General features: G+C 41.6%; 1 protein-coding gene across 4 annotated transcripts; it reads right to left on the bottom strand.

The window, feature by feature from the left end:
• Positions 1 to 778: 778 nt before the first annotated feature.
• TADA2A (transcriptional adaptor 2A) lies at positions 779 to 26,233 on the bottom strand. 4 transcript variants are annotated; one of them, XM_064467727.1, is made up of 17 exons: positions 26,146 to 26,195; positions 25,353 to 25,601; positions 24,671 to 24,928; positions 23,737 to 23,843; positions 22,571 to 22,630; positions 21,884 to 21,975; positions 20,260 to 20,417; positions 18,732 to 18,820; positions 17,876 to 17,948; positions 11,511 to 11,574; positions 9,495 to 9,538; positions 8,853 to 8,963; positions 7,398 to 7,469; positions 6,641 to 6,773; positions 5,691 to 5,734; positions 3,012 to 3,085; positions 779 to 1,149 (listed from the first exon to the last, which is right to left on the bottom strand). In XM_064467727.1, exons 3-17 carry the CDS (start codon positions 24,693 to 24,695, stop codon positions 964 to 966), a joined length of 1,332 nt encoding a protein of 443 aa, XP_064323797.1. In that variant the 5' UTR covers positions 24,696 to 24,928; positions 25,353 to 25,601; positions 26,146 to 26,195; the 3' UTR covers positions 779 to 963. The 4 variants fall into 4 exon arrangements, with proteins under 4 accessions (XP_064323797.1, XP_064323799.1, XP_064323796.1 ...); XM_064467729.1 differs by having other exon boundaries at positions 24,671 to 24,855; XM_064467726.1 differs by lacking the exon at positions 25,353 to 25,601 and having other exon boundaries at positions 26,146 to 26,233.

Below are 26,233 nucleotides of genomic sequence, written 5' to 3'. Positions count from 1 at the left end.
TGCTTCGTTGGTCAACTGCGTAGGTTGCCGCTACCGCAGTAAGCTGAGAGGATAAGGCCCCACGAACAGGAGGGAGGAAGGGCTGAAGTGTGTCCTTTGGGCAGTTGGTCGTGCTCTTCACTTGTTCCCTTTTGTGAAAGAACGTCGGGGTACTGGGCGTCTCTTTATTTATGATCTGAAAGGCTGCTCCGGTTGTAACATCCAGCCCTTCCAACAAGCTGGAGCAACGAAGACTTAAACCGAGGGATTATATATAACTTCACAATCGCAAATCCAGTGGCAAGCAGATGAAGCTTATTGGTTTGTACAGTGCCCTCGTGCTGTGATATGTGCTAATATCACATAAAAGCAACAACTGTTGAGGAGCTTCCCTGCAATGTCCTTTTCCATCCTTTATCACAATTAAGTTAAAAAGACTGGACCACTGCAAGCTCTATTTTTATACCCTGGGGCATGTGCTATCTCTTTTGAAAGCTGACACTGTTTTAGGAAGGAGTACAAGAAGGGAGGGGACTGCGTTTCTACACCCCTGTACTCACACAAAGTCAAAGCGTGACTCCCAGTACGTGCTGCTCTTCTGTCCTTATTCTGTGTCACTGTCAGAATAAAAGTACCGTAATTCTCTTTTTAGTTACAAAAGGTGTTAGAAATGAATGCCCATTCACATTTAAAGATTAGCTTACATGGCATATGAGTCTTTCCAGCGCTACGTGGCAGCATAATTCTGACAACAGCAGTGTTAAACAGTGGAGTCAAAAGGAAACCAGACAAAGAAATGTCAGTATTCATACAATTTAACAAAGCTCCCTACTTGTTTTTACAAAAAAAAAAAAAGGCCCAAAAGATTTTAAATAAAAAGGAAAGGTCCTTCATTCAACACTGTTAAAATCTCTCAGCGCTGTCAAAGTGACTTCAAAGCTTCTCCACATCTGCCTGCTCCAGCCGAAGCGCTGATGTCTGTCCTCAGGCTTTTGTGATGTACCCTTCTCTGATAAGGAAGTCATAGATTTTCCTGGTTTTGTTCACATCGATCTTGATGAGTGCTCTAGCCTGTGCTAGTCTCAGGCCTCCTTGTTTGTTACACTCGTTCACTAAAGCAGCTTTATATTCTAAATAGGCTCCAGGGACCAACCTCACCATCTGACAGAGCTGGAAGACAAAAGGTGAAGTTAATAAACACTAACACTCGTCATGCTCTTTCATTCTGTGATCCCTGTTGGGGGAGTAACGTTGTGAATATTTTTCTGAAAACATTTTAAATGTTGGTTTGTGGATTTTTTTTTTTTGTATGGGGGAGGCATAGCGTAATTGCATTATGAGCTGTTTCGATCCACAGGTAGGGAGGGGAGGAGCTTGCTGGCTGCTGCATTCAAAAACATTCCTGACTAAAAAATAAACTAGGAGGATGAAAGCAAGCTCTCGGCTCACAGGAGCGTAACTATGAGTGTGTCCTGTGTGGGCGTTGTTCTCTACAAACCAAGGAAAGTACACATGCCAGAGACTTGCAACCAGCAATTCAGCATGCTGGACGAGAGCCAGGGAGGGCGTCTGTCTATTAATCCCCTGCAGACTAAGTCTTTAATACCTTTCTACAAAAGCAGCTATGCACACAACTCCTGCCCCCTCCGGAAGTCTAGGATGGAAACTGTGCAGGAAGGGCATTACGTGTTTGGAAGTTCGGTGAAAGGAATTGCTTTCGAAAGCCCCTGTGCTCTGCTGTTAGGTTGCGATGCTCCTATTTAGCTTCCAAATAGCAGCCGCCTTCTAGATGGTGCTCTGTGTTGCTCCCAATGGAGATACTGGCTGTCTCCTCCTTTTAATAAGGAAATGCTTAATGATTGTTCCTCAGTGATAGGAAATTGCAGAATTCAGAGGAACTCAGACTTTATGTCTCAGCTGATGAGGAAATCAGATTCCCCATATACACTAATGTCCTAGTCACAATTATTTATATGCTGAACGGAGCCAGAAATGCCATGTTCCATGGTGAATCTGTGATCTGATTTTCAATGCTGCCATCTCCAGTGAAGGGGAAACAGCTTCCACACAGAAGGAAAAGTCTGAAATACATCCGTGTTTCACATACACTGAAATCTGCCTTGTGGACAATCTAAGGACAGATTATGACTTCTATTAAAAAAAAATAATCTTTTATTTCAATAGTTTTCTAGTGTTGCCTTTCGCTGAATTAGAGGACAGGCCTTTACTGGGCTGCAGATGAACCTGAGCCATAAATACACGGCAGGCCCCTCGCTGCATTGTTTACCTCTCCTGGGGGTTGCTGCATGGGTTGCAGTCCTATTTCTGTCTGCTCTGTTGATCTTCCCTGGGCCCCTGATTGCTTTAGGTGACTGTGCAGAGCACTCTATATGGGACTGCAAACTCGCAGCACCAACCCATGGCTTAAAGAAAGCCCGATTCCATTCTCTGCCCCGTGTGCATACAAGAAGCTCAATATACGCACTGTGAAGCAGAAATATGGAAAAAACATGAAAAGAACAATGTATTGTCATCGCCTCCATGGTTCACATTAGTGTTGCTGTGAAAAACCCACCATAACTGGTTGACGTTTGGCTGTGAGATATTTGTAGTATAGAAATAGTTCCACTATTCAGGTTTAGTGATCTATTCAGTGAAGCCCTTGACAAAATCCTCTGCCAGTTTTAAAACCATTGTTCATTAAGAAAAAAGAACCCTTCTGCTCACCCCAGTCTCACAACGGCGGAAAAGGATGTCGTACTCTGGCTGTTATAATAGCATATAATAGCACCTTGGCACGCTCCACCTTTCTTTGCTAAATAAGCTAACTTCCTGCAGCTATGTTGTACGTATACTACAGTAACTGAAATTAAGAAGCCAACTGGAAAACCTGGATGATTTTTTTGTGAGCAGGAAAGAGTAGCCAGGCATATAGCTGTGGTGATATTCACAGCACCTGAGACAGACGGCGTGAGCACACCTGCGCTGTGAAGATAAAGTTTTATAGAGATTATCTTCCATTCCTTTCTCACCTCCTTCTCCTTCTCATTAAGTTTCTCTGTCCCTGGGAGACCTGTGAGGTTCAGTGGTGGGGCACTCCGTCTACCTGTGGAGACAAGACAGGAAAACACTGAAGAATGAGCAGTTTGGTGGTGGCTGTTCCTTAGGTGTGTTATCACAGAAGGCAATTAAATCCCCGTGATGTTAACCCAGTATGAAACAAGTGTTTATAGTCAGGGTTATTTAGGGCTTAACACAAAAACTGCACTGATTTGATAAAAGGTACGATTTTGCAACTGACATAGTTAAGCACTGTGAATACTTGCGTGAGGATTCTTATGCTGTTGATCCTGGCTCACTGGCTATTAGGAGGAACGGGAAGATGATGGCTTTCTGTCAAATTGGCACTGACTGTGGTTAAGCTGGGCTGTACCTCCTGACTAAACCGACTCCTCCAGCGGGGGTCAGGGAGGTCAGTGCTGCATGGAGGGTGTGCCCCGGGTGTGCGCAGCGTGCAGGACTAACTCCCAGCAGGTGTGAAACCAGCACCTTGCAAGGATGCTGAGATATTTATTGGTGGGATTAGCAGCCAATTTCCCTGGCATTACTGACAACTTCATGAAGCAGGGTTTTCTTTAAATGCCTTTAGATATGATGCAGATATTGTAAAGCAAACGCAGCTTGTGGATTTATTTTTGTCTGTTATGATAAACAGTACTGAAAAATATTAAAAGGTAGTCTGATAGTTCCCACTTTTGCTATTGTTTATAAATTTGCTGAACTTTAACTATGCAGCTTAAACTTTCACGAGGGCCATCTACTTGCAGGCTTTTTTTTTTCCTAATAGTATTTTTAACTTCCAGAGCTCAGAACAAAGCTAGGGTTATTTATTTACATTTTTAGAAAGCCTATTGCCCCTGGGCTGAGGGTTGCATATTTAGCACTGTTAGAGAGAGACAGATCTCTCTATCCCAGGACAGACTTCCCAAATTTGGCAAAGTGATGAGATCTCAGGAAATCTGCAGCTCCATTTTCCCAAGGACTGTGCTGGCCGCTGCTCCAGACCCTGCCCTGTCGGGGTCCTACCTCTGGGACTGGGGAGTCTCTCTTTTTCTCCTGTGCCTCTGTAAGAGGCAGATGGGACCCTTTCTGGGTGAGAGGAGCCTGATCAGAGAGAGAACTGAGGGACTAGAAAGAAGCTGGAGTAGTGAGTCTCTGGTAGATGTAGAGGAAGTTACTTCCCAGCTTGCTCCCTCTTTCTACGGCCTGGAACAAGCATGCTATGATGAGACGTGACAGAATTCGGTTTTACCCCCTTAAAAGCCTAGGAAATAACACACATGCACACGAACTACATTAAAGACAACATATTAAGGCAGCAAAATCAAGATCTCAAAATCTAGAAGTTAAGCAACATTAATTTGCTCTCTTGTATATTCAGTATGATACAGCCTTTAATTATATAGACACGTGGCAGTTTTTTCCGCAGTATCCTTGCCTTATTCAGTATGCAGGATGTTTGCTTAATTACTAACTATATGGTATTTTGTTTGGGTTTTGTTCAACAAGTGATACTGGTTGTAAACACTGCGTGCTATCTGAGTTCCATAGGCAAAACAATTCATGTTCTCTTGGCCTCTTCTCCCTCATTGACCACTGAATACTTGACAATTAATTTAATCCTTCATACTAGCCCTTCAGGGATACTGTCCCCATTTCATGGATTCTGGATGCCCAGTCTGAGATACCCGATGTTATCTTCTCTCCAAAACACCAGACCTTAGCTGTCACTAAATATGTTTAGAACATAATGCGTATTGACTTCTGCAATGACTAATTGCTTAGTATTCTGACCCAAATTTCCAGGGCTCCTGGCAGAAATGAGGAAGAACACATAGACTCAGTGGCCACCTCTGAGAAGTTTGGTTGAAGCGGTTTATTAGCGTCCGCATAGAACTGGAGAGCTAGAAGCCGGTTTTCCCTGGCAGCATTTAATAGCCTTATAGTAAAACTTTATCCTAGTCTCATTTATTGCATGCCATCCTGTGACCGCAACAAATGAGGATGGGATTTCATAGGTCTTGTTCATGAGGGCTTTGACTGATCCCTGCGTCTATCCTTACTGGGCACTGAAAGAAGTAGGGGTCCTCTTGGTGGAAAAAGCATAATGCGTGATTATAGAATTAAAGAATACAAAAGCATATTCATAGAAAAACAGAACTGAACTTGCACAGGCAACCTGTATAATCTCATTCAGTCACTCAGGAGCGCTTGATGCTGCAACCACTGCCTGCTTCTCGGGCAACTGTTTTTTCGTGTTCTTCCCTTGCAAAGCTGCTTTCTGTCAGGTTCATATTGCTACGGTGTGTGTGCTATACAGCTTCATTAAAAACTGGATTAACTTTATCTTTTAAAGCTAAAATTTTGTTCTCATGTGAAAATTATTTTTTCCTGCCTTGTTGATGTAGCTTTAGGATGGGTTTTCCATCTGTGTCCAGAAAAACCTAGAAATGCAGCAAAAACCCCTACAGGATTTGCATGTGGAATGAGTTGCAGATTGAGATAATGTTGACTTGAGCAGTGCTTAACCGTGAGGCTTGAGGACTGATGCTTTTGCACTGAAGCAAAAGAGTCACTCTCCAGCTGGCTGTCAGAATGGTATTACTGATGTATGGCTGGCTTTTTATCACAGACCATTGTCTAAGAGTTACCTGAATTTGAAGGAACTGGTACCGTGGGACTCAGGCCGGAATCACTGAAAAGAAAGGAAATTTTCAGATTGCCTCCATGTTTTTTTTTAAAGAATAACTGCATATATTGGCCCAGGAACTACCTTTCCCCCAACTTCCAATTATTATACAGTTCAACTTGCATAACTCAGGCCCTGATCTGAAATCAACAGGATTTCTAAAAGTTTAGCACTCCCAGATTAAAGACCATGTCTGAAACCTGTTTTTTTTTAAAAAAAGGGGGCAGTGGGGACAATAAAAAAATTCAGTGGTGACTGACTGGGGAAATGACAAATCATCTTCTCAGACGGTGTGGCATACAGGATGCACTTCCTTTGCATTGCAGCTTGCTCCTTAAATGCTTGTGCAGGGTGACTACACATTAATAATGCTGCTACATCTAAAATAATCTGAAACACTTCAAGTGTTATCTGTGCCCTTGCTAATATCCATAAAGACCTCATTTCCCTCCCTGACTTTATTAACAGCAGTTAAATTCCTGAAATACAAAATACGGAAAACTGAGATTTTGAGCGCCCTTAATAGTCACTTCCTTGTCTGCACTTCAACAAGGGCTATTATTGTTATCCACAGTTTCTTGCGCTTCTGAGTTTTGGGGACTGTTCCTACTGTAATAAACTGGGAATGCATTTGTTATTACCAGACAGAAAAATGTGATGCACCTGACTAAAGCATGGAAAGAATAATTTCAGTGAAGAAAAATTTCTTCATCGAAAGGGTTGTCAAGCTCTGGAACAGTTGAGTCACCATCCCTGGCGGTATTTAAAAGATGGGTAGATGTGGCACTTAGGGATGTGGTTTAGTGGTGGGCTTGGTGGTGTTAGGTTACGGTTGGACTCGATGGTCTTTTCCAACCTAAAAGATTCTGATTCTATACGTATGTAAAATGTACAGTCTTACTGTAACCGTACATATCGGCTTGCCGACTGAGCCACTGCTGGCAGGCACTGCTGTCCTGGATGTACTGCAGGACTTCAGAAAGCATAGTGCGCTTTAGGCGTTCCTCGTCTCTTGTCTTCTTCAGGTGATCATATGTTCTGGCACCTACGGCAAACAGATACCACGTTCTCAGCAGCTGCCTTGGTCAAAATTTTCAGACTGTTGTTTTTATACTTGGGGAAGTATGTGAGAAACTGTTCTCTAGCTCTGGACCAGACTCTGCTATTATCCCTCATGACAACTACTTGGCATCAGAATATATCAGATTCCACCCTGCACCCCTCCCCCCATTAATTTCGGGCCACAAACAAACAAAAAAGGTTTCCATGATCCAATTCCAGGATAAAATAGGCTATTTCGTTTATGCAGGGGTCTTAGTCCTCTCTCCAGATATCACACTTGTTGATAGCCGGTGAAAGCATCCACAGGTAAAGCATTGGAGACCATTGGTCCGTGACACATATTTTTTTGTTTCTGGATCTTTTGCAAAGTGGTGACTAAAGAAGAGCTCTGCTAGAGAGCGTGTTCTCCAAGCTGATGGCTCAAACTAGCTTTAAAAAAGCACAGCTGGACTGAAGCATTACTGCTAAAGCCTTGTTCAGTTAAAGAGCTAGGCAAATCCATTTCAAAAATAAGTGTCTTTTTATTCAATCCATCATAAATGTTGTAAAATCATCCTTCCACACCTTGATGAATGGGAATGGGCTGAATAATGCATCAGGTACTTACTACAGAAATTGGTGATTCCTGCTGCTCTGTATTCTTGTAGTCGCTTTATTTCCCTCCGCAGCTCAAATTCCACTGTTTTACCCCAACAGTAAGCAGAAGGGAAATGCAAAAAACAAACGTGGGTCAGTGGGGGTGGCAGTGAACTGTGGTATACGTAGCTATTCCTTATTTGTCTGCACAGTTCAGCCAGAAGTACCCAGAACCACAGACAGGGTAAACCTCTCTGCACAAGTCTGTATCACATCTCAAACTCGCTGTGTCCTAACACTTCTTGGTCACAGATTTAAGCTGGTTTCCAGCATTAGTGTGGTCAGAAAAGTTATTTTACCTTTATGCTTTTGACAGTTCCTTTGGCATACCTTGGACAAGGCAAACAAAAATAACATAGGATTTCTGGAAGGCATTTCAGTAGGTTTGAAAAACTACTCCATCCAGGCTCCTTATAGCATCTAATATTGTCTTTGAAGTACAATATTCATACCTGGACTTTCCCAAATTTTGCCTTGCAGGCAACTCTTTTTCTGCAGTAAGACTGAATACCCATGTTTCTTTTGCTCAGAGATATTTACAGCCTATAGGTTTTATCAGCTGGCTTCCAGGCATTGATTGGCTTTACAGTGAGCAAGTTTGCTTGTCTCGAATTTGTTTACTCATACTACTCAGGAGATCTGTATGATGTGCGTACTTGACTATCGGGTTAACTCGAGGACTTCGCTGTCGCTACAACAAAACTAGGTTCCAGGACTAGCACTTACATGTGGGAGTCATGATTTTGCAAGATCATAGTTTTGGTATTTCACACAGGGTGTCCCGAAAATACAGTTGCAACTGTTTAAATGCTTTGTTCCTTCTAATGAGCAACAATTTTCCCAGTTTAAGTCACGGAATTAAGCAGAATGTAATGACTCGTACTGGAATTTGACTAAATGCATGCTATGATTATGCATAAAGACTTGAGATGATTTGGTGATGGAACAATGCCTTTCCCTTTAAGGTAAGGGACATAATGACAGCTGTACTATATAATTATGTACACACGTAATAGTTTAACAGGTATCTTTCAAAGAATTCACAATTTGCTACCAGTTCCTGATCTCTCAGTACAGACATAAATTTTAGGGATTTTGTTCTTTTGGTGATACAGAGTCCCAGTAAACCAACAGAGGTCTTTTGATAAGAAAATACTACTTCTAACACATGACCAGAATGTTCAGTCAACTGAGAAATCAAACAAAGAACTCGGACACAGTTTAGTGGGAAAAAAACACTTGCGGCTCATTTAATGTATCAAACCACAAATGTATTTGTTTTTCTGAGGTAGGTAGATGGGGGAGGAGGAGAAAAACAGCCTCCTGCCCTCCGGGAGAGGTATATATTTAGGAAGGATTGTAGATGATGCAACCCGTAATTATGCCTATTGAAGAACATATATGCTAAAATCCTCAAAATACTTACACGCATGGCTTTCAATGAACTTATCATGCTCTACCGGTCCAAGAATTCGTGCAAACCGTCGCATTGTTTCATAAAGGTCTTGAACCTCCTTTGGATATCGCCTTTCCAAAACTAGAGGGGGGAAAAAGTGACACACCTTATCGCTCCTACTGTGAGAAGAAAATAAATTCAGCGGAACCTGAAGCAACTACCGACCTCTGTGAACTGCCCAAAGATTTGGTACATTTCTTGGCCATTTTGGTGTTACAGCTACAAATTGCGGAGTAAAATGCAACAAAATTATACAGCCCTTAAAATTTTAAAAGCATAAAGGATGATATTTAAATGTTGTTTGATCATTTCTTAGAACAGTGAGATGCACTTAAAAGGTCTAGATTTCACCTTCACCCTTCTCCCTACTCAGTGGAGCCCAAAATGCTCCTGAAGAGCAATTCTGAGGCAATAACCAAAACACTGAGCTGGGAGTAGTTAGAACCAGCAGGCTGGAAACAGTCAGGGTGGGAAATCTGCTGGAATTCAGACCATGTGAATATGGTCCAGTATGAATAAATCACACTGGTGCACTGGGAATAGTGAACATGCGAAGTTTTGCTTCCCAAGTAGAGGCCACTTTAAAGTTAAGCAGTTACACCTGATACTCACTCTGAAATTTTCTGAGATTGATTAGGCCATGATCTCGTATAATTCTGTAATTGAGAGCAAAATGGTATTAATAAAAGGGATTAACTTGTGTGTTACCTCACAAATAGAAAGGCTTCAGAAGAAACTTTAATTTAGACCATCAGAGGGGTCTAAAACTAAACACACATGAAATTCCCATAACCCTTGAGCTGGCTAGCTGGGGAACATGATGTAGTGATGCAGCACGGCTTTAATCGGGGTAAATTTGGGATAGCGGTGTGCTTTAGTCCAACTCTGACAGCCCTAAGCACAAAGGGAGCTACAGTCACTTTAAAGGCTTGAAATTGCTTCTTTAGGCACAGATTTTGCATCTACAGTGTCTTATAACTTGTCCCTCCAAAACTGGGGGTAAAGGAATGTCTCACGAAGCATGATTTCCAGCTTCAGAGAGAGACAAATGTCCTTCTACTAGAGCAAGGGTGAGGGATGGACTGTAAATTTCACCACTGGGAGCAGGATGAAGGAATTTTTCCATGACAGCTTAGATTTCAAGAGGAGGAAAATGATTTAGGTAACTCATAAGTTTGAAATGCTCCTGACAGGATCAGGGAAATGAGCAGAGTAAAAAGGCAGGTAAGATATTTACAAGTGCATGACAAATACATTTGTCACAGGTTTCAGCAAATGTCATGTGGTCATTGCTATGTGGCGATTCGATAAACACCCGACTTTTGCAAATGATAAGAGATACTACAAAGCTGGGCTCGTCAAGGTCAGGTTGGAATTTGTTCTATAAAATCCATTACACTTTCTTTAGTATGTATAAAAGAATATTCCTGTCCCGTGCCTTTCTGAGAATGCCATCAGAATTTTTATGTCATTTTCCAGGGTTTTGTCCCATCCTGCTGTAGAAACTTCACAAAAACTGACACCAATTTGAGTTATGTAACTGAGCCTTATGGCACTTCCTTTTAGTATGACATGATTTATCATAATGGAAATTATACCACATAAATATTTTTTATTTATGAATTATAAAGAACCAGGTCAATACATGTCAACTCTTACCTGTCATTCAGCGGAACTATGCTGTATTATGAGGAGACGGAATGGAGGAGTCTTACTCCAAATTACTAATTCTTCCAGCAGGAAGTAATACAGCATGATATAATTTTAAATATTGAACGAAGTATTTGAAAGTTATAATAAAATTGAATTTAATGACTAGATTGAGTCATTCTAAAAAGCTGTCAAATGAACTGAATAAATTATTCAAACTCACGTCAGCAATACAGTTATCTTCATTACATGTTGTGGAAAACTAACTTATGGACCACTAAGAATTAAAAATAATGATGCAAATGTTTCTGTGGATAAAGTGGGGGTCTAGCAGTCAGTCACAGGCAGGCAGCTTGCCCCCCCCCCAAGCAGAAAATGAATTATGTGCAGTCCATCGGCATTACATACGGAGCAAAAAGAACACAGTTGTGCCTCTTTTTTTCTGGTTCCTAGCCCTGGATCTGTGACCAGTTTCACAGATAGTATTTCAGTTTCTCATTCTGCAAAGTGGCTCTGTGATCTCATCAGGTGTGTTAGAAGCTTAGTTCTTTACGTATAACTGTATTTGGGATAGCAACATGAAGAGCACTGCTTACGTGACTTTCATGCACTAAAAAGGACTGGAAAACAGGCTTTTCACAATTAATGATTTGTTTTGAGAGTTTAAAGGAGAGTTGTGGTGTGTAGCGGTCCTTTGTTAACCATGTGTACAAATAAGTATCAGGGTCTGTTAATATGTGTTTTCTGGGCTGGTACCATTGCTAAAGCCACGGGCCTGGTCTTAATCTGTGCACAGAAGCAGAACCACACATCCCAGGATGAAGCCTGTCATGCAAGTCTCATAGCAGAAGGTCTCCATGCATGGGAATTGTCTGGAAGGATGCTACAGGAAATCAATTATGTTTAGTATTAGGACAACACTGGGAACCAAAACATGGTAATGAAGCAAAGGAACACAGTTATTGCCTGAAAACTCACTTTTTTCTTCTCTGTCTTTCCTTTAACCTGGAATGATAGATGTCTACAACTGCAATCTTCAGAGCTGCAAAATAATAATAAAAAAAGATTACAGAATACATAAGTAATCACTGTACTGGGGTAATTTTCAAGCCTTTATGTTCATGGAAGTCTGAAATGGCCACTCTGCTTTGCTGTTTTAAAAATCCTGTGGCAATTTTCCAGGGGCATAAACTCACCAGAGGTTAACCTCCTGGAGACTGTACACACTACCTGTAGAAGCTTTCTTTTGCCTACTCCTTCCAAATACATTATTGCCTGTAAATATGAACCCGGGTAGATCTTGAGAACTCTTTTCCTCTTCTTTCTTGCAATGTTTTACTATTAGCACTTATATGTTCCTCCATACACAGAATTGTTAAATATTCCTTCTCCTGAAAAGCAAACTTATCAGATGTAAGGATCTGAGGTATCATCTTTGGACAAAGGCTCCTTTGCACAGAACAAGGAACTCCAAAAAAATAGAAAGACACAATTCTGAACTGTGAGATTCAGAGTAGCCTCTGCTACAGTTATTAAAAACATCTACAAGATTTTAGCTTGTTAACTTCTAAACTTATCTGTCTGCCAGGCGAACAAAAAGAATAGTTCACGACAATGTGAAGCAGCACAGGAAAAAGCCATGCTCATTAGAAATCATATCCTCTTCAAAATCAAATCTGTCTGGCTGATCCACTTGGAGATCCCTCAGCTTCTTTTTCCTGTAACCATTAGGTTAAACTTTTTTGGAAAATTCTTGAAAGAAAAGATAGGGAGACCCCTATCAGCTTCCCTTCCCTCATTTTGTTAAATAATGCAAAAATTCTAGGTCATTAAATAGGCGTAGAGTTGGCTGATGTCTTGGTTGGCTTTTTTTCCTTTATGTTAATCATTTCAATATGCTCTCAGAAAGAGGAGGCTTAAGACTTGACAGTGGGTTTACAGGCTGTAGAGACAATATGCAGCTCTTTGAAACTAAGGAAGAGCACGTCCCCTTTCAGCCCACTGTGCTGTGTAATGGGGTGGCCGCTGTTTGTGACAGAATCCAGAACCCACTCCTCTCTGTGTAGTTACATGAAAAGAGCAAAACTGATACAGGCAGTTTATTGATTGCACTCTCCGATAAATAATTAATACTGCAATTAAGAAAGAATTGTGGTTATGTGACTATTTTAAAATAGGTATTTATATGTAAACACCAGGAAGCCCCTGGCCTCTCGGCAACTCATCTGTGCGGTCCTCTGGGTAATAAAATTTCTTATGAACAGGGACAGATAAAGCCCAAAGGCTGTGTGTATTAGCACAGGAGCCAACAGTTTTGAGTTACACTGCTGATCCTGTATTAGCAAAAAAGCCTTCAATTTATACAAAACTGATTTGGTGTTATTCTAGGAGCAAAAGATAACGTATGAAGATAGGAGGGATGGTACAATATTCTTACTTCTTTTCTCAAATTTCATTTCATCATGTATTTTCATACAGAGGTATTTGACTTTCCTAATTTAAGAACAAGCACAGGTAGCAAATTCTCCTTCTTGCTTAAATGTGGGGATGAGAATTGGGAAATGCAGCAAGTTAAACATGAATGAAATATATTACTAAGGGTTGGAATTGGTGCTAATTTATGGAAAATATTTTTATATTTTTGAACCCTCTGCAAGCTAAGCTAACATGTTATTTTCTGGGGTTTGTGTGGGCAGAACTTAATAAGTACATGCAGAAACTGTGTTGGAGAACCTCTATAAATATCACAAGTAATTATGCACCTATAACCATTGCATTTTGATGCTTTCACCTGAGAGCACAATATTCTGAAAGAAATTATGGTCAGCTGGGGAGCGGAAGGAACGTTCATGAGAACAAGTGAAGGGGAAAAATGGAGCTTCTGCTTACAGAAAAATTAGTATTTGCTGCCACATACACTTTTGGAGGGGCTTTTGTTTTTAATAGACATACTCACACAGGAACAGCCGATTACAAAACCTGGAATGCATGAATAACTCAGACTACTATACTGTTACATGCTGCATTGAAATGAGAGAAGAGATGCTGTACGAATAAGAATGATTTGCCTGTGCTTTTCCCCATGGATTATGCTAGGGAGGCAGTTGTTTGTACTGGCAACTTAAGATAATCCAACCTGACACTCTGTTCAAAGTGTCCATTTTGGGAACTGATAAGGTTCTTTGAGATGGTCACAGGAGCTTTGAAGGATCCAGTGATAGGCAGAAATTCAAGGCTCCTTTCTTCATTCCAAAAAAATCAAAATATTTTGGTTTCTTAAGAGTGTGTCCAAAACAGTTTCTTTACTTTTCATTCCTCTTCAGCCTCATTTGGTCTGCAGAAACATTTTTGAACACTAATGAGTGAGACCTTTGTTTCATGCTAGCTAACCTCTGTTTGGCATGCAAGGCCCAAATAATGGGAAGAATGCAAACTAATCAAAGTAAACAGGCTGTGTATCCAGTGTGTGCCTTGGTTGGTACAAACTTTATGGCTACAGCCCAAATTTACCCTCCCTAGAGGAAAGCGGGACGCTAGGCAAACAGGGTATCTGCCTTCAGAGCATGTCAGGGCTTTGCACAACAGAATAAACATCGTGTAATATTTAGAAGGACATTGACTGCCTTGTATCTTATAAAATGAAATTTCACTACTGTACAGCCAGAATTGCAGTCTATTTCCACTCACTTCTGAACTTGTGGTTTCAGCAACTACGTTCCAGTGTTAGAAGTAAAAATCATTTACATGAGAAGGAAAGGGGAGAAAAAAGCCTGGAAAAAGATAAACTACTAATGTTATAATTCAGTCTGATGAAAACTTGTAATTCATGAAATATTCAAGCACTCTGGGCTGAATTAGATTTGTAACTAGTTGTTTCTTTTGATATGTCCGTTACATTTTTGTTTAACTGCAATATATCTTTGTATGCACTTATTATATTGCAAGTACTGAATAAAATTTAACAGTTCAATAAGTTAATTGAAGTATGAGAGATTTCATACAATCTCACTAATATCAAGAAGTGACTGAACAATGCCTGTGACCTCCTGTGTGGTGGGAGGAGCTGGTGAGTCAGCAGGTACAGGCTTCTGTGTTCCTCATAAAAGGCTGCCTGGGAGTCTTTCCACCTTGTATTAAATCACACTTTTTCTTGTGGGAATACTGAGAACTTGCTTAGAGCGACACAGGAAAATGTAACAGGGAAAATGCAATGATATCAGGAAACAGAGGTCAAGCAGCTTAGATCTGGGACTTTGTATACAACTATTTTTACAGAATTTTTAAGAAAAGCAATGTGGAGGAAAGGGAAAGAAGGGGGAATTCCATTCCAACGAAAGCATCAAATATTCCTGTGTTATGTGCAATCTAGATATTGCAGCACTGATCTGCGACTTGTGAAACAAAAGAAAGAGAGACCATAGAAATTATTCTGGTCGGTGTGTTTTCAGGGTCTAGCTTGAGTAACTTTCAGGAAATGGAATATAAAAGTAGTTTTAAAAAATTAATCTTGAACCCAGTGATGTTTAATGTACGGCAGGAAGACAAAATGAGGATTTTTTCATAAACCTGATAATCTATGCTGCAAAACCCCATTTGGGCTTCTCTGGGCTATAAAATGTGTTAAAACCCTGGTTTACATCTTTACCTTTAAAAAAAAAAGTTTGCTGTTTGGCCAGCAAAAATTTGTCTTGAGCAGGTGTGGAAGGCAGCCACCGGGCTGCTTTTCATGGACATTGCTCTAAGATCTAGTGTAAGAAGTTTGCCAGTGGGCAGGGCTGGGGAAGAGAGGCACGTCAGAGCCACTGCCTGGAAGTAGTGGGACAGGCACCCTTGGGAGAGATTACAAGAACCTGGGCCTCCAGGGCTGCTTCACAACCTTCTCTGCTTGTTAAGTAGGAAGTACAAAGGTTTCTTAAACCATCCAAATGCCTGTCCCTGCCTTCAGATCCAAGCGTTGAGCCATTTTCTACGGTATGAAATCCTACAATTAGGTTGCAAAATATTCTCAAGCAATCAAGCGCAGGTCAGCATCTGAGATCTTTAGAACTGCAGGACAGGGAGGATGTGGCTCCTTCATTTTTTTGTATTAACTTGGAGAGAGGAAAGACCTAATTCCAAAGTTTTTAAGAAAATAATTCTTTCTCATGTAAAAGAAAAACAGCTGGCTAGACCCTGGGACTTCATATTTTAGAGGCATTCTCTCTCACGTGGGCAGATCTAGGACAGCTGTGGGAAGGAAGATGGCCAGAGTTCCTGAGCTAAGAGATCGAAAATGTAGTTGGTCACGCTCCATAACCTCTGCCAAGCAGTTTTCACAGGGAAAATGCCTGACATTCTATACTAAATACCGAAGACAACTGAAGAATGGACCAGAGAACATCCAATGAAATTATCAGGCAAAAGATTTGACAGACAGAAGGAAGTATTTTTTCACACAACACATAATTAAATTGTAGAACTCCTAACTCAATTGTGGAACTCACTGCTACAGGATGTTATGGGGGCAAAAGTACAAATATATATAGTTCTAACAGTAGTTAGCTAAGTTCATGGAGAACAGGTCCTTTGGTCAAAATGGTCTGAGCACAACCTATGGCTCAAGAAGTCCCTAAACTTATCACTGCAGGAAATGTGGAAGATATGCCAGGAAAAGTATCTGCCTATACTTACCTTTTCTTACATTCTTCTGCTGTGCATCTGCTATGGGGTACTAACAGGACACTGAGCTAGACGGACCAAAGGGTCTGGCCCTGCATAGCTTTATGATACTCTGAAGAGATGAGGAAAGCTGATCTTTGCATTCAGATTGACAATTTGAACAGGAGGCTGGTAGGAGCTATCTTACCTGAAGGCTGAACTGTGCAGTGGAGAAGGACAGGTGTGAGGGGTGTGGAAGACAGTGCTGGTAAAACAACTTGAATGAATATTAAGCTATCAATGAATGAACAGAAGCAGGAGGTTATTTTGCTTTTTCCATTTACCAGCACTCAGAATAGGACATTGAAGCAAGAAAATGTATCTTTTAATAGTAACAAAAAAGAAACAGTAGAGAGATGGCATGATGAATGTGATATGTCCACAAGGCAGTCCCCCTTTCAATAAACATTAAAAGGAAGAGAGACTGGCATAGGAGTCTTAGACGTTTTTTGAGCCAAGGGAGTTTGCATTCCTTAAAGCTCTGTGTACACTGCTACATTTCAAGCCGATTTTTTAAGTTTGGAAAGACTGTCTGTACGTAACAGGATTTGTCTGTCTCCAAGGAATGCTAAGGCTTTAGCTTAGAACTGCCTGACGTAGATGGGAGAATTCTGAAGCATAAACACAGTACTTTTAAACACTATATGTACTTATAAATGTGGAGAAAAGTACGATCTTTTCTTCTCTGTGGATTAAAACATCATTTTAATAATTCCTGTTATTTAGTATTATTAAGGCAGCTACGTTCACAGAAACTCAGTAGCAGTAATTGGAGTCGTACAACCACCACCCCCTTCACAACAAAAAAAGTTGTCACATACAGCTAATGCTACTGTATCTCACTGTGCGCGCTTAATGCATGAAAAACCAACAATCTCAAGAGTAGAACAATTTCAATGTATTACAGTCTTAAACAACATACTTCCTTGCTGCCTCTATTAATAGCTATGCTGATAGCAAATATCCTAACCTAAAGAGTAACTGACAGATCTCCTAAGAAACTAGATACAGTAGAGGAAAGGGGTATTAGCAACAAAGAAAAAAGTGTTCCTCTTTCTGAACCAGAACAGAAGTTTTGCCTTGCTACGATGCTCACAAACATTATGTAGATGGAAAGAATATATTTCAGATGGGGAGGGGAAGTAATATGAAGGCATTGATGTTTCTGTTTTTTAATAGGCCTATAGGTCTGTTTATTCAAACACTGATGTACTGCTAACTGTTTCCAGACAAATTGCTATTTCAGGTAATTTTCTTCTATTTTGGTAAATTTCTCTAGAGTTTATACTGGATATATATACTGGACATAATTTATGTATTCCTAAAGAGATGCCTACTACTGGTGGAGACTATTTGATTTCAGTCATGTTCTACTTTATAACTGGCTACATTTCAGTAGTGAGTGAAGTGCATTATTCTATATATAAGTACCGTTTGAATGTCAGTTAATTAAGAGCTTTAAAAAGAGATTTGAAAGTGAGGACCATAGATATGCCAGCGTTTAAATCCCAGTTCACAGAAGCGAGATCATTAAAAATCTATGTTCACTTTTAAAAAAGTGAGTAGAGAAAGAGAAACCCAGTGAAATGCTGTGCAGGCGCTCCGAAACACCGTTTTCAGACAATGTACAAAAATACGGGACTTACCATGCAAGATGTCTGAATCATCTTCTACAAAATCAATATCTCTCAAATCCCATTCAGCATAGTTGTCAAACTCCTGTTCAGAGGTGATTAATAAATTGTCACTAACTAGCACTTAAAAAGTGGTATCAAGTTTCAGTACACACAGAAGTACTGAAAACAGGTATTTACTCATACACAGTTGTATCAGGTTCCATCTTTGAGCAACAGACATCACAGGGAAGCTTTAACTAGGGAATGGATAACATGCACCCCCATGGCTGCAACTGGAACAGGATGCTGTGATAGGATAATGAGAATTAATCAGGTAATCTCCATGACTCCCACACTGTGGTGGAAATTCTGCTCAAATGTACAAAAACAATGAGCCCCTATATGGCCAAATTCATCACTTCATGTACAGGAGCTTGTTTTGCAACAGGAACTGGGGCCCTGGGCCCTCAGCTAGAAACACCGAAAACAATGCAGGTCTTTCAAGTCATCTTTGGATCAGGCTCATATGTGCTTCTCTAAGGCAAATGAAATAGAAGCATGCTGAAGCTGACCCCTTTTGCTAAGCATCTAATTCACAACATCAAGTCCGCTTACATAAGAGCCATTCATTACTGGACATCTGGTGGTAGCGGCGTGCCTTACAGCCCGTGTACACAAAGCCAGTGACTCACAGGCTGCCTGCTAGCAGCTGTGTAGGCCTGCAGCGCCACCTCTGTAGCTAAATCCTTGGTTTAATCACTGTCCTGTCCTCTCTTCTAATGCTTTTTATATGAAGAGTACCTACAGGCGGGGGCAAACTAGTGTGTGTTTGCTGATCTTGCATTCAGTAGCAAATTTAAAATAATGGGAGAAGAGAGAGTCTTACCTCAACAAAGTCAGCTCTTGCTGGCATGTACCCAGCCATATCCCTGGAGAGCAAGGAATCAAAAGCAGGCCGTGGGGGATCATCAGCAGCTGAAAAGATAAAGGGTTTTAGTTGTTGTGGAGGGCTTGGGGTCATTTTTTTCGCACAAAATGATCCATAAATAGGTGTTTCTTTTGCAGGAAAAGCGGGAATAATTAGTTGAAGAAAAACACCAATTGGACTTTTATTCAGCATTATATTCAGAAAAAGACTTGAGTTCTTCCAGAGAAAAATGGAGTAGTCTGAGATCTTCATAGTAATCTCAAAAGTCAAACACATAAATTCAAGGTAATAAATAGGTTATAAAACGTAAACTCTACATTTCAGAGCTCAGTATCCCCCCAGTAAACCTCTGCAGATCACTCGGTCTCAGCGTGCAGGTTCTTTTAGATAATAGCAACAGGGGTGTAAAATCTGCCACCTTCTGGGTGCCATTTACAGAGAGCTGCAATTAAAGCTATACAGCCTTTCCCAGCTGAGGAGCCCAGTGTTTCACAGACAATAATGGACCAAGGCTCACAACACACTTGTGAAGGAGCTAAGCATTTTAAGTCCCATGCTACAGATAAAGCAAGCTGAGGCACAGAGAATTTGTCTCGGCACAGGTCACGTGAAAAAATCAGTGACAGCAAGGAACAGAACCAAAACTGTCCGGTTCCTACTGCTTTAGCTCTAATCACTTTATTGTGAAATTTAGGCCTCCAGATACCAAGCACTCTTTTTACCCAGCCATTCTGGGGAGCTTTATAATGGAACAGCTGCTAGACTGGGGGAATTCTAAAGATGCCAAATTTAAGGAAAACCAGAAATTTGTTACATCACTGAAATTTAACATACATTTTTTTAAAAGGCAGTTTTAAAGAGAGAGGTGTGAAATCAGCATAGTTTAAAAGGCCTGATTTTATAATAAATCATGTCAGCAGTTAGGCCCGGTACACAGTGGATAATCAGATGAAATATTTTAAAGGTAGAGATCCCTTCTCAGGTAACATTGCTACACAGGGACTGGACAAGAGAAGTGTCCACCCCAGCATCAGGGCGAGAACTCACACTGGTATTTACCTTGAAGGACACGCTGTTGTATCGTGCCATGTGTGAAGTAGCTTTGAGGCAGCTTGTCCTTTAAATGAATATTCACACCCAGGGTTTTGCTGTGGTGATTTTTGTGAGTGACCATTTCCACTGGCTGTGCGGGAAATTCTGGTTTTGAGAACCTGATGTTTGTATCAGACCATGCAATTTCCTCTCTTTTCCCACTGAACTGGTAGTCTTGTTTATTTGATACACCAATGATTTAATACAGTGTGAAGAAAACCCTACTACTAACATTATGCAAGTTAGCCATCAGAACGAGATCTCCTTTTGGGAATGAAAGCAAACTGCATGTGTGGTGCATGCCTTTCTCCAAAGGCTGCTCATTCCAGTTTTGGAAGAGCAGAGACATTGTGGGAAACCTCCCTGCATGTCCTAGTGGGCAGGAGATACTCACGGTGGAAAGGAATGGCTGTTTCGTTGTGCTGTGCCTCTTCCGCCTGCTTCAGGTTCAGTAACGTAGATGCAAACAAGGGATTGTTGATAAAGTGCTTCATATAATGTTTCTCACACTCCTCCTTGGATTTTGTACACATCTGGTTGGCCACGTCCTGCCTGAAGTGGGGAGAGGGGGAGGCTTAATATGAAGAACACAGAAATGTTGAGGGTTTTTTCTTTCTCTACTGGGAAAAGATAATCTGGGGCAAGAGACTAATCACATTGTGTGCAGGGAACTGATCTGTGATGATGTCTGAATTCACATTTTGCGTACTAACACTGAGCCAATGCTTATACATTTGATGCTGTTCTAGGGAGCACTTCTTTGGTGGTCATGAGCCATGTAATTCACTGTCTGTAGAGGAGAAACTCCCTGGCTGATGGAATGTACTGAATCTTCTCCAAGTTTGAAAATTCAGTGTTGTTATTTGAGAGCTTTTTATACATTTTACTAACTTCAGATAATGGTAAGTTCGGAATTGCATTCTGCTTCTCAAGTTTCTCCTGTGGTTTTAACTGGATAGTGGCTTCCCCTTTCGTGCAGCGATGTTAAACAGGTTTTTTTAAAACACCGAAACAGTTGTACCAAACATATTCTAGAAATCTTTGCAAAACTTTCTTGGAAAAGTGGTTGACTAGAAACATGAAGTATTTTGTCTTAATAAAATGGCTGTGTCAGTTGAGGACTTAAAGGAAAAAAAAGAACCAGAAAAAAAAAATCCACCAGCACCAATCATTTTAATTTTTGTTGAACTAAAAACTGGATGCAAGGGATTCCAGGAAGTCAGTTTTTCCTTTATTTGCTAAAGGCTGAAAAAAGCCAAGTGTTTAAGGAAAAAGTCCAGATTACTTGTATTACTAAGTAGGGTAAAAATGTACTAGACAGCATACTTGCAGAACATAACTGCAATCACTTTTCAGTCTTAATTATGACAGCAAGGTACACATGAGACCTCACAGTTCTGTTTCAGTGAAGCCTGGAGTTCTATACTTTTAATACAGCTATTTTTCCATGACGGAGAAGAGAGAGAACTCATGACTACAGATCTCCTTTATTTACAAATGCATAAAAATCCTGTAGTAACTACAGAAATTAACTTAACAGAATATAGTGTAAAATATTAAATATATCCAGTGCTCTATCTGAAACGTGACAGAGAAGCAGGAAACCTCTAAAAATTACAGTACCCAGCTAGTCAACTGTAAGCAAACCGAAACCACACAAGAAATTCGATAGTTGGTTTTCACACAGGAGCAAACCGAGGCACAGAAAATCTTGTGCAATAGCTGAGCTCCTTCAAAACCTAGTGACTCTAATGCAAACTGAGGGAACTTTGTACTTCACTGGAGGTTCCCTGCATCTCACAAGAAGCCTTTAACAATTTTTTTGTATATCTAACAGCAGATTTGAAAACAGAATCCAATACCCCAGTCTTCCACTTTAGCTGCTGAACTAGTGTCTCACCCACAACAAGTCATGGAACATTCAATGTGCACTGATGTACTCAACAGTAAGATCCAGTGAAATGAAAGGAAAAACTACCCATCATTCACTGAAGTTGGCTGAACCACTAAATTCTCACCAGTTTCCAAATCCACAGTCCATCACAGCTTCTAGCAGTGCCATTTCCTCTTGAGCCGTCCAGTTAGGATCCAAGACAGGGAAATCGGAAGTCTAGAGAAGAAAAAGGCATGAAGAGCAAAGTTGTTCTAAATGACAGGGCAACATAGTACACAATACTGGTAGTTTAAAACTTTTGCTGTGTCCCAGGAAACCTGATCAAAATAATTGTTGAATTATTTAGGGCATTGGGTCATCAACTACCATAAAAACTAATTTGCACTACAGATCTCCTGATAATACTGTTACAGGTTGTAGCTAGCAGCTGTAATGCCACAATGTTATGCTATGAAACACAATAAAAATTACTGAAGACTTTTAAAATTAATAATTTTGGGGAAGAAAAAACAAGAATAGAGAAACACAAGTTGATTCACATGGTTTAAGAATTGGAAGTCTAGTGAGATGCATTGTGCTATCCAGGCACAATAAAAAAATGTAGCTTTAAATGTCTCCACTCTTTCATGATGTTCCAGGTGGGTATTTTTCTTTGCTCTCAAGGAAGACTTTTTGTTTTTTTAAAAAAGCCTCTGAATCAAAGAACTGTATCACTTAACTTTTCAACGTAATATTAGTAAGCGAGGGTCTAACTCCTGGGAAGTTAGGAAAGCTCAAGATTGAGTAGGTGTTATCTAGAAGGAATACTTACCATTATCTCGTAAGTGTGATCACTTTGATGTTTCTTGTATTCAAATCCTCGTGTGAAACACTGTAGAACAAAAGATTAGCATTATGTTAGTCACTTACTTCTGCCCTGAAAACATTTTAACTGGTCCCTTTTTCCTTTTATTCTCTGACCACCGGGTATCCAAAACTGACCACCTGGTATGCTGAAAAAAGATATTCAATTTTTCTGATTTCATTTTAGAAAAAACATAAAATGTATAAAAATCTTTGTTAAAATTGTGTTAAATCTGTCTTGGTATCTAACTTGTCTTTTGCACCGAGGCATAACTCCTGTGAATCAATGTATTTTTTTGTTGAGTATTTATGGCAAACTTAGGCAGGTGAAAGAAGCCTGGTGGTACGTTTTAAAGCGGATCATTCAAGGAAGAGAGCACAGAGAATTTCTTAAGTACTGAAAACATATTTTCCCTTTAATCTTGGTTTTCTGTTTAAAAAGCACTAGCATAGTTTGCAGCTATTTTCAACAGTTAAATTTCTGGGTTTTTAAGAACAGGTAAATGAACAAAACCACACACAATATAAAATACGGTTTTGTGTATTTTGTACAAATGTAGGCACAAGGCCAAGATCCTTTTTTCAGTTTTAGAGGTTATTGTCATTTTGTAATCATAAATAATGCAAACTTATTTAATAATTAAAACTAGCAGCACTTTCTGTGGTTATCAGATCACACCCATAATTTTTAAAGAACTATATCTGGTCACTAACAATTACTGTGAATATTGCAAACTTTCCCAAGTTTTCTTTTCCATTTGGGAGGAAAAAGCAATGTGTGGTGACAAGGAAAGGGTGTTTCTTGATGGCTTTTTTTTTCCATGCCCTAAAAAAGTGACAGAAGCGATACCTCTCCAGACATGCAGCTGCATGCTCCGTTACACAGTCAGGCTGACTGCATGTCTTTAGGTAGCTTTGGCTGCCTTCACAAAGGTCTCCTTCAGCTGCTCATGCCTCAATACTTCAGTCTCCAACATTTTCTTTGTTATTTCCCTGTCCCTGAGCAAATAAGTGTGTTGATACAAGTTTACAGAGACCAGTTATTAATGTGTTTATGGAACAGCTTGGCACCAGACAGGCCTTTGATGACTTTCTCAAAGAAATTAATGCCTTTGCTTTTATCCTTGCACTCACCTGCAAACACAGGAGAAAGGGAGGAGGCCCACACTCAGCACACTTAACGTAGGGCTCTGTGAGGTACGAAGAGCAACCTCGGCATGGAGGCTTATCAAAAGGGTCATCTGTGAAGCCAAAAGTAAATCTCATGCAACACAAGCAAGGCACTGGTTTTGCAATCGCCTAAATTCATTTGTGCCCAGTAATTTTAGGTGAACTCAACTCTCTGTAACCTCTTTCCTGCTGCAGCTTCTCCAAATACCTGTTAAAAGTTCTTTGTCAGCTAGAGTTGCAAGAGAGATGTTGGCACTGCATCCCTGCTAGACCTGATACACTGAGGGGTAAACTTAAACTTGTGCAGCGGACTCAAAAATCTTCTCTGTGGCAGCCTCCTGGTACGACTCATCAGTGCTGTTGAGCTGTACTAGTGGCTGCTTTGATCCAGCACCCATGCTCGTGCTCTGCACCGAAGACCAGACCCAAGACCTTATTTGTGGAGAATACTGCACAGACAGCTGCAGTCTCCCATCTGTCTACCTCATGTCATACTCGTAAAGCATATTGCCGTGGTGGCAAAGGCATCAACAAGATTTTTCTGTAACCTGTCCAGACCTCAGACTCTGCTCAGATTGCTGAACAAGGAATGAAACACCGCTCCGCAAGTTCTTCTTATTTTGTTTGTTGCAAAGTAGTCAAAATAAATAGACTGCCAAGTTATATGCGACATTTTTACAAGAAAATGGATTTGAACTAGCCCACCTATAAAATGCAGATTAAAAACCAGACCCAAATTCCCACTGAATCATTCATGTACTCACGCTCTTGAGAATTTGATCAAAGAAGTGACCCTGTGGACCAAATATTGCTAGTTTTCTGTCTCTCTCCCCCAGCTGGCTGGTAATGTCTTTAACCAATGGCAAACACTTCCCAGATGTCACCTTATGGTACTTACTACTGAAGGAGGCCAGGCGCTCCATTCCCCTCCCTCGGTGGTGTTCTCACTTCTCTGACTAAAACTCGACTTGCCTAAAAGCCCGTAGTGTGAGCCTTGCCCCGACCAGTATGTCCAAAAAGGGTATTCTCTCCCTGCAGATGTCTCTCATGCAGCCCTTGTAGATGAGATCCTCCCAGAGTGTCCTGAACGCAGAAGCAAAGGGCTGTCAGCTGCCTTCATAACAGGGGCCACTTGACATGGCTGAGAGTCTGTTTTCTGTGTAGGAGAAGAAATCAGAAGTGGAGATTCCGCATAAGAAAAGATGAGAAGTGATGGGGATATAAGCCAATCCTGAACTGAGGCTTTCAGTGGGCATGTATGTGCTGAGCAGAGAGTTATGAACCGTTGTTGTGCAAGAAAGTGTTTTGCACCTCCAAAAAGCACTGGGAAGGGAATAAACAGGTTAGAGGTGGCATGGACACAGAGGTCCAAAAATCTACCACACTGATGTCAACTACATTCTCAGCATTGATTGTGTGGCAGCTGTTATGAACAGGCCTGATTCACCAGCACCTGCATGGTGAGGTTCTACACTGCTGTCCACCACCAGGGAATTGAGTTGCTTTTCCTTGTGGGATCTCTAACATGTCTCACTTTTACAGGGCATTTTTGCTGGGAATGGCTCAGACTTCTCACTTACTGAAATGAATGTTTCTCTTTCTAGACTTTTCTCCTCCATGCACCACGTGAGGAGGCACAGTCCTGCATCCAGGGATGCCACTGAAGCTGTGCAGCCCCTCCGTGCAGATGGCAGCTGCTTCCACCCCAGCTACACATCTCTGCACCTCTGCTTGGATCCTCAGGCAACCAAGAGCAACTTCCAGGCTGGACTTTTTACCCCGTGGCTGTAAGTGACACTGCACAGCCGCCTCTGGGCACTCACTTCACTCTGTGAATGGCAAACCACTGTAGCGCTGTCTACAGTGCTGCTTGAACCCACCAGTGCAGTGCCAGCCCCAAGCGGAGCAGCACAGGCCATTTCTGCAACAGTCCCGTGCCCTCCCCCTATATCCCATTCCCCAGTCCCCACCTCATTCCCCCATATTCCACTCCCCATAACCCCGCTCCCGCTATATCCCAATCCCCAATGCCCATAACCCCACTCCCCACATCCCAGAACCCGTCCAGCCCTGGCGGACCCTTCTCCCCATCACCGCCAGGAGGCGCCCTCCGCCCCGCCAGGCCCCGCCCCCGGCCAGACCCCGCCCCCGGCGAGCACAAGCGCGGCCCCTGAGGCGGGTGCGGGAACCGCGCGGTCCCGGCATCCCGTTTCCCCCTCTCTCCCTCCCCGCCATGCTGCCGCCTGCCCGGACACCGCCCTCCCCGCTTCCCCCGCCCCGGAACCGGTTCCTCCCCGCTATGGTACGGTCCCGACTTGCCGCGGCCGGGCCGGGCCGGGGCGGCGCGCCGATCGCGCCCCCGCCGCCTCTCACCTCACAGGCGGGCGCGGCGGGCAGGCCCCGCGCGCCACGGGTTTCCGCGGCTGCGCCGTGCGCGTGCGCCAGCCCGTGCGTGCTCGCC

This window comes from Phalacrocorax carbo, chromosome 17 (genome assembly GCF_963921805.1).
Source record: "Phalacrocorax carbo chromosome 17, bPhaCar2.1, whole genome shotgun sequence".
Taxonomy (NCBI): domain Eukaryota; kingdom Metazoa; phylum Chordata; class Aves; order Suliformes; family Phalacrocoracidae; genus Phalacrocorax; species Phalacrocorax carbo.
This window is presented reverse-complemented; position numbering and strand designations above follow the sequence as displayed.

Excerpts from the sequence above, each read along its gene's own strand:
- TADA2A (XM_064467726.1), bottom strand. The coding sequence starts at position 24,695 with ATGGAGCGCCTGGCCTCCTTCAGTA. Across the intron at positions 22,631-23,736 it reads CCTTTCTCCTGTGTTTGCAG|TGTTTCACACGAGGATTTGA; the intron begins GTGAGTGCAAGG and ends TTTGTTCTACAG. Across the intron at positions 5,735-6,640 it reads CTCAGTCGGCAAGCCGATAT|TGATTCCGGCCTGAGTCCCA; the intron begins GTACGGTTACAG and ends CTTTCTTTTCAG.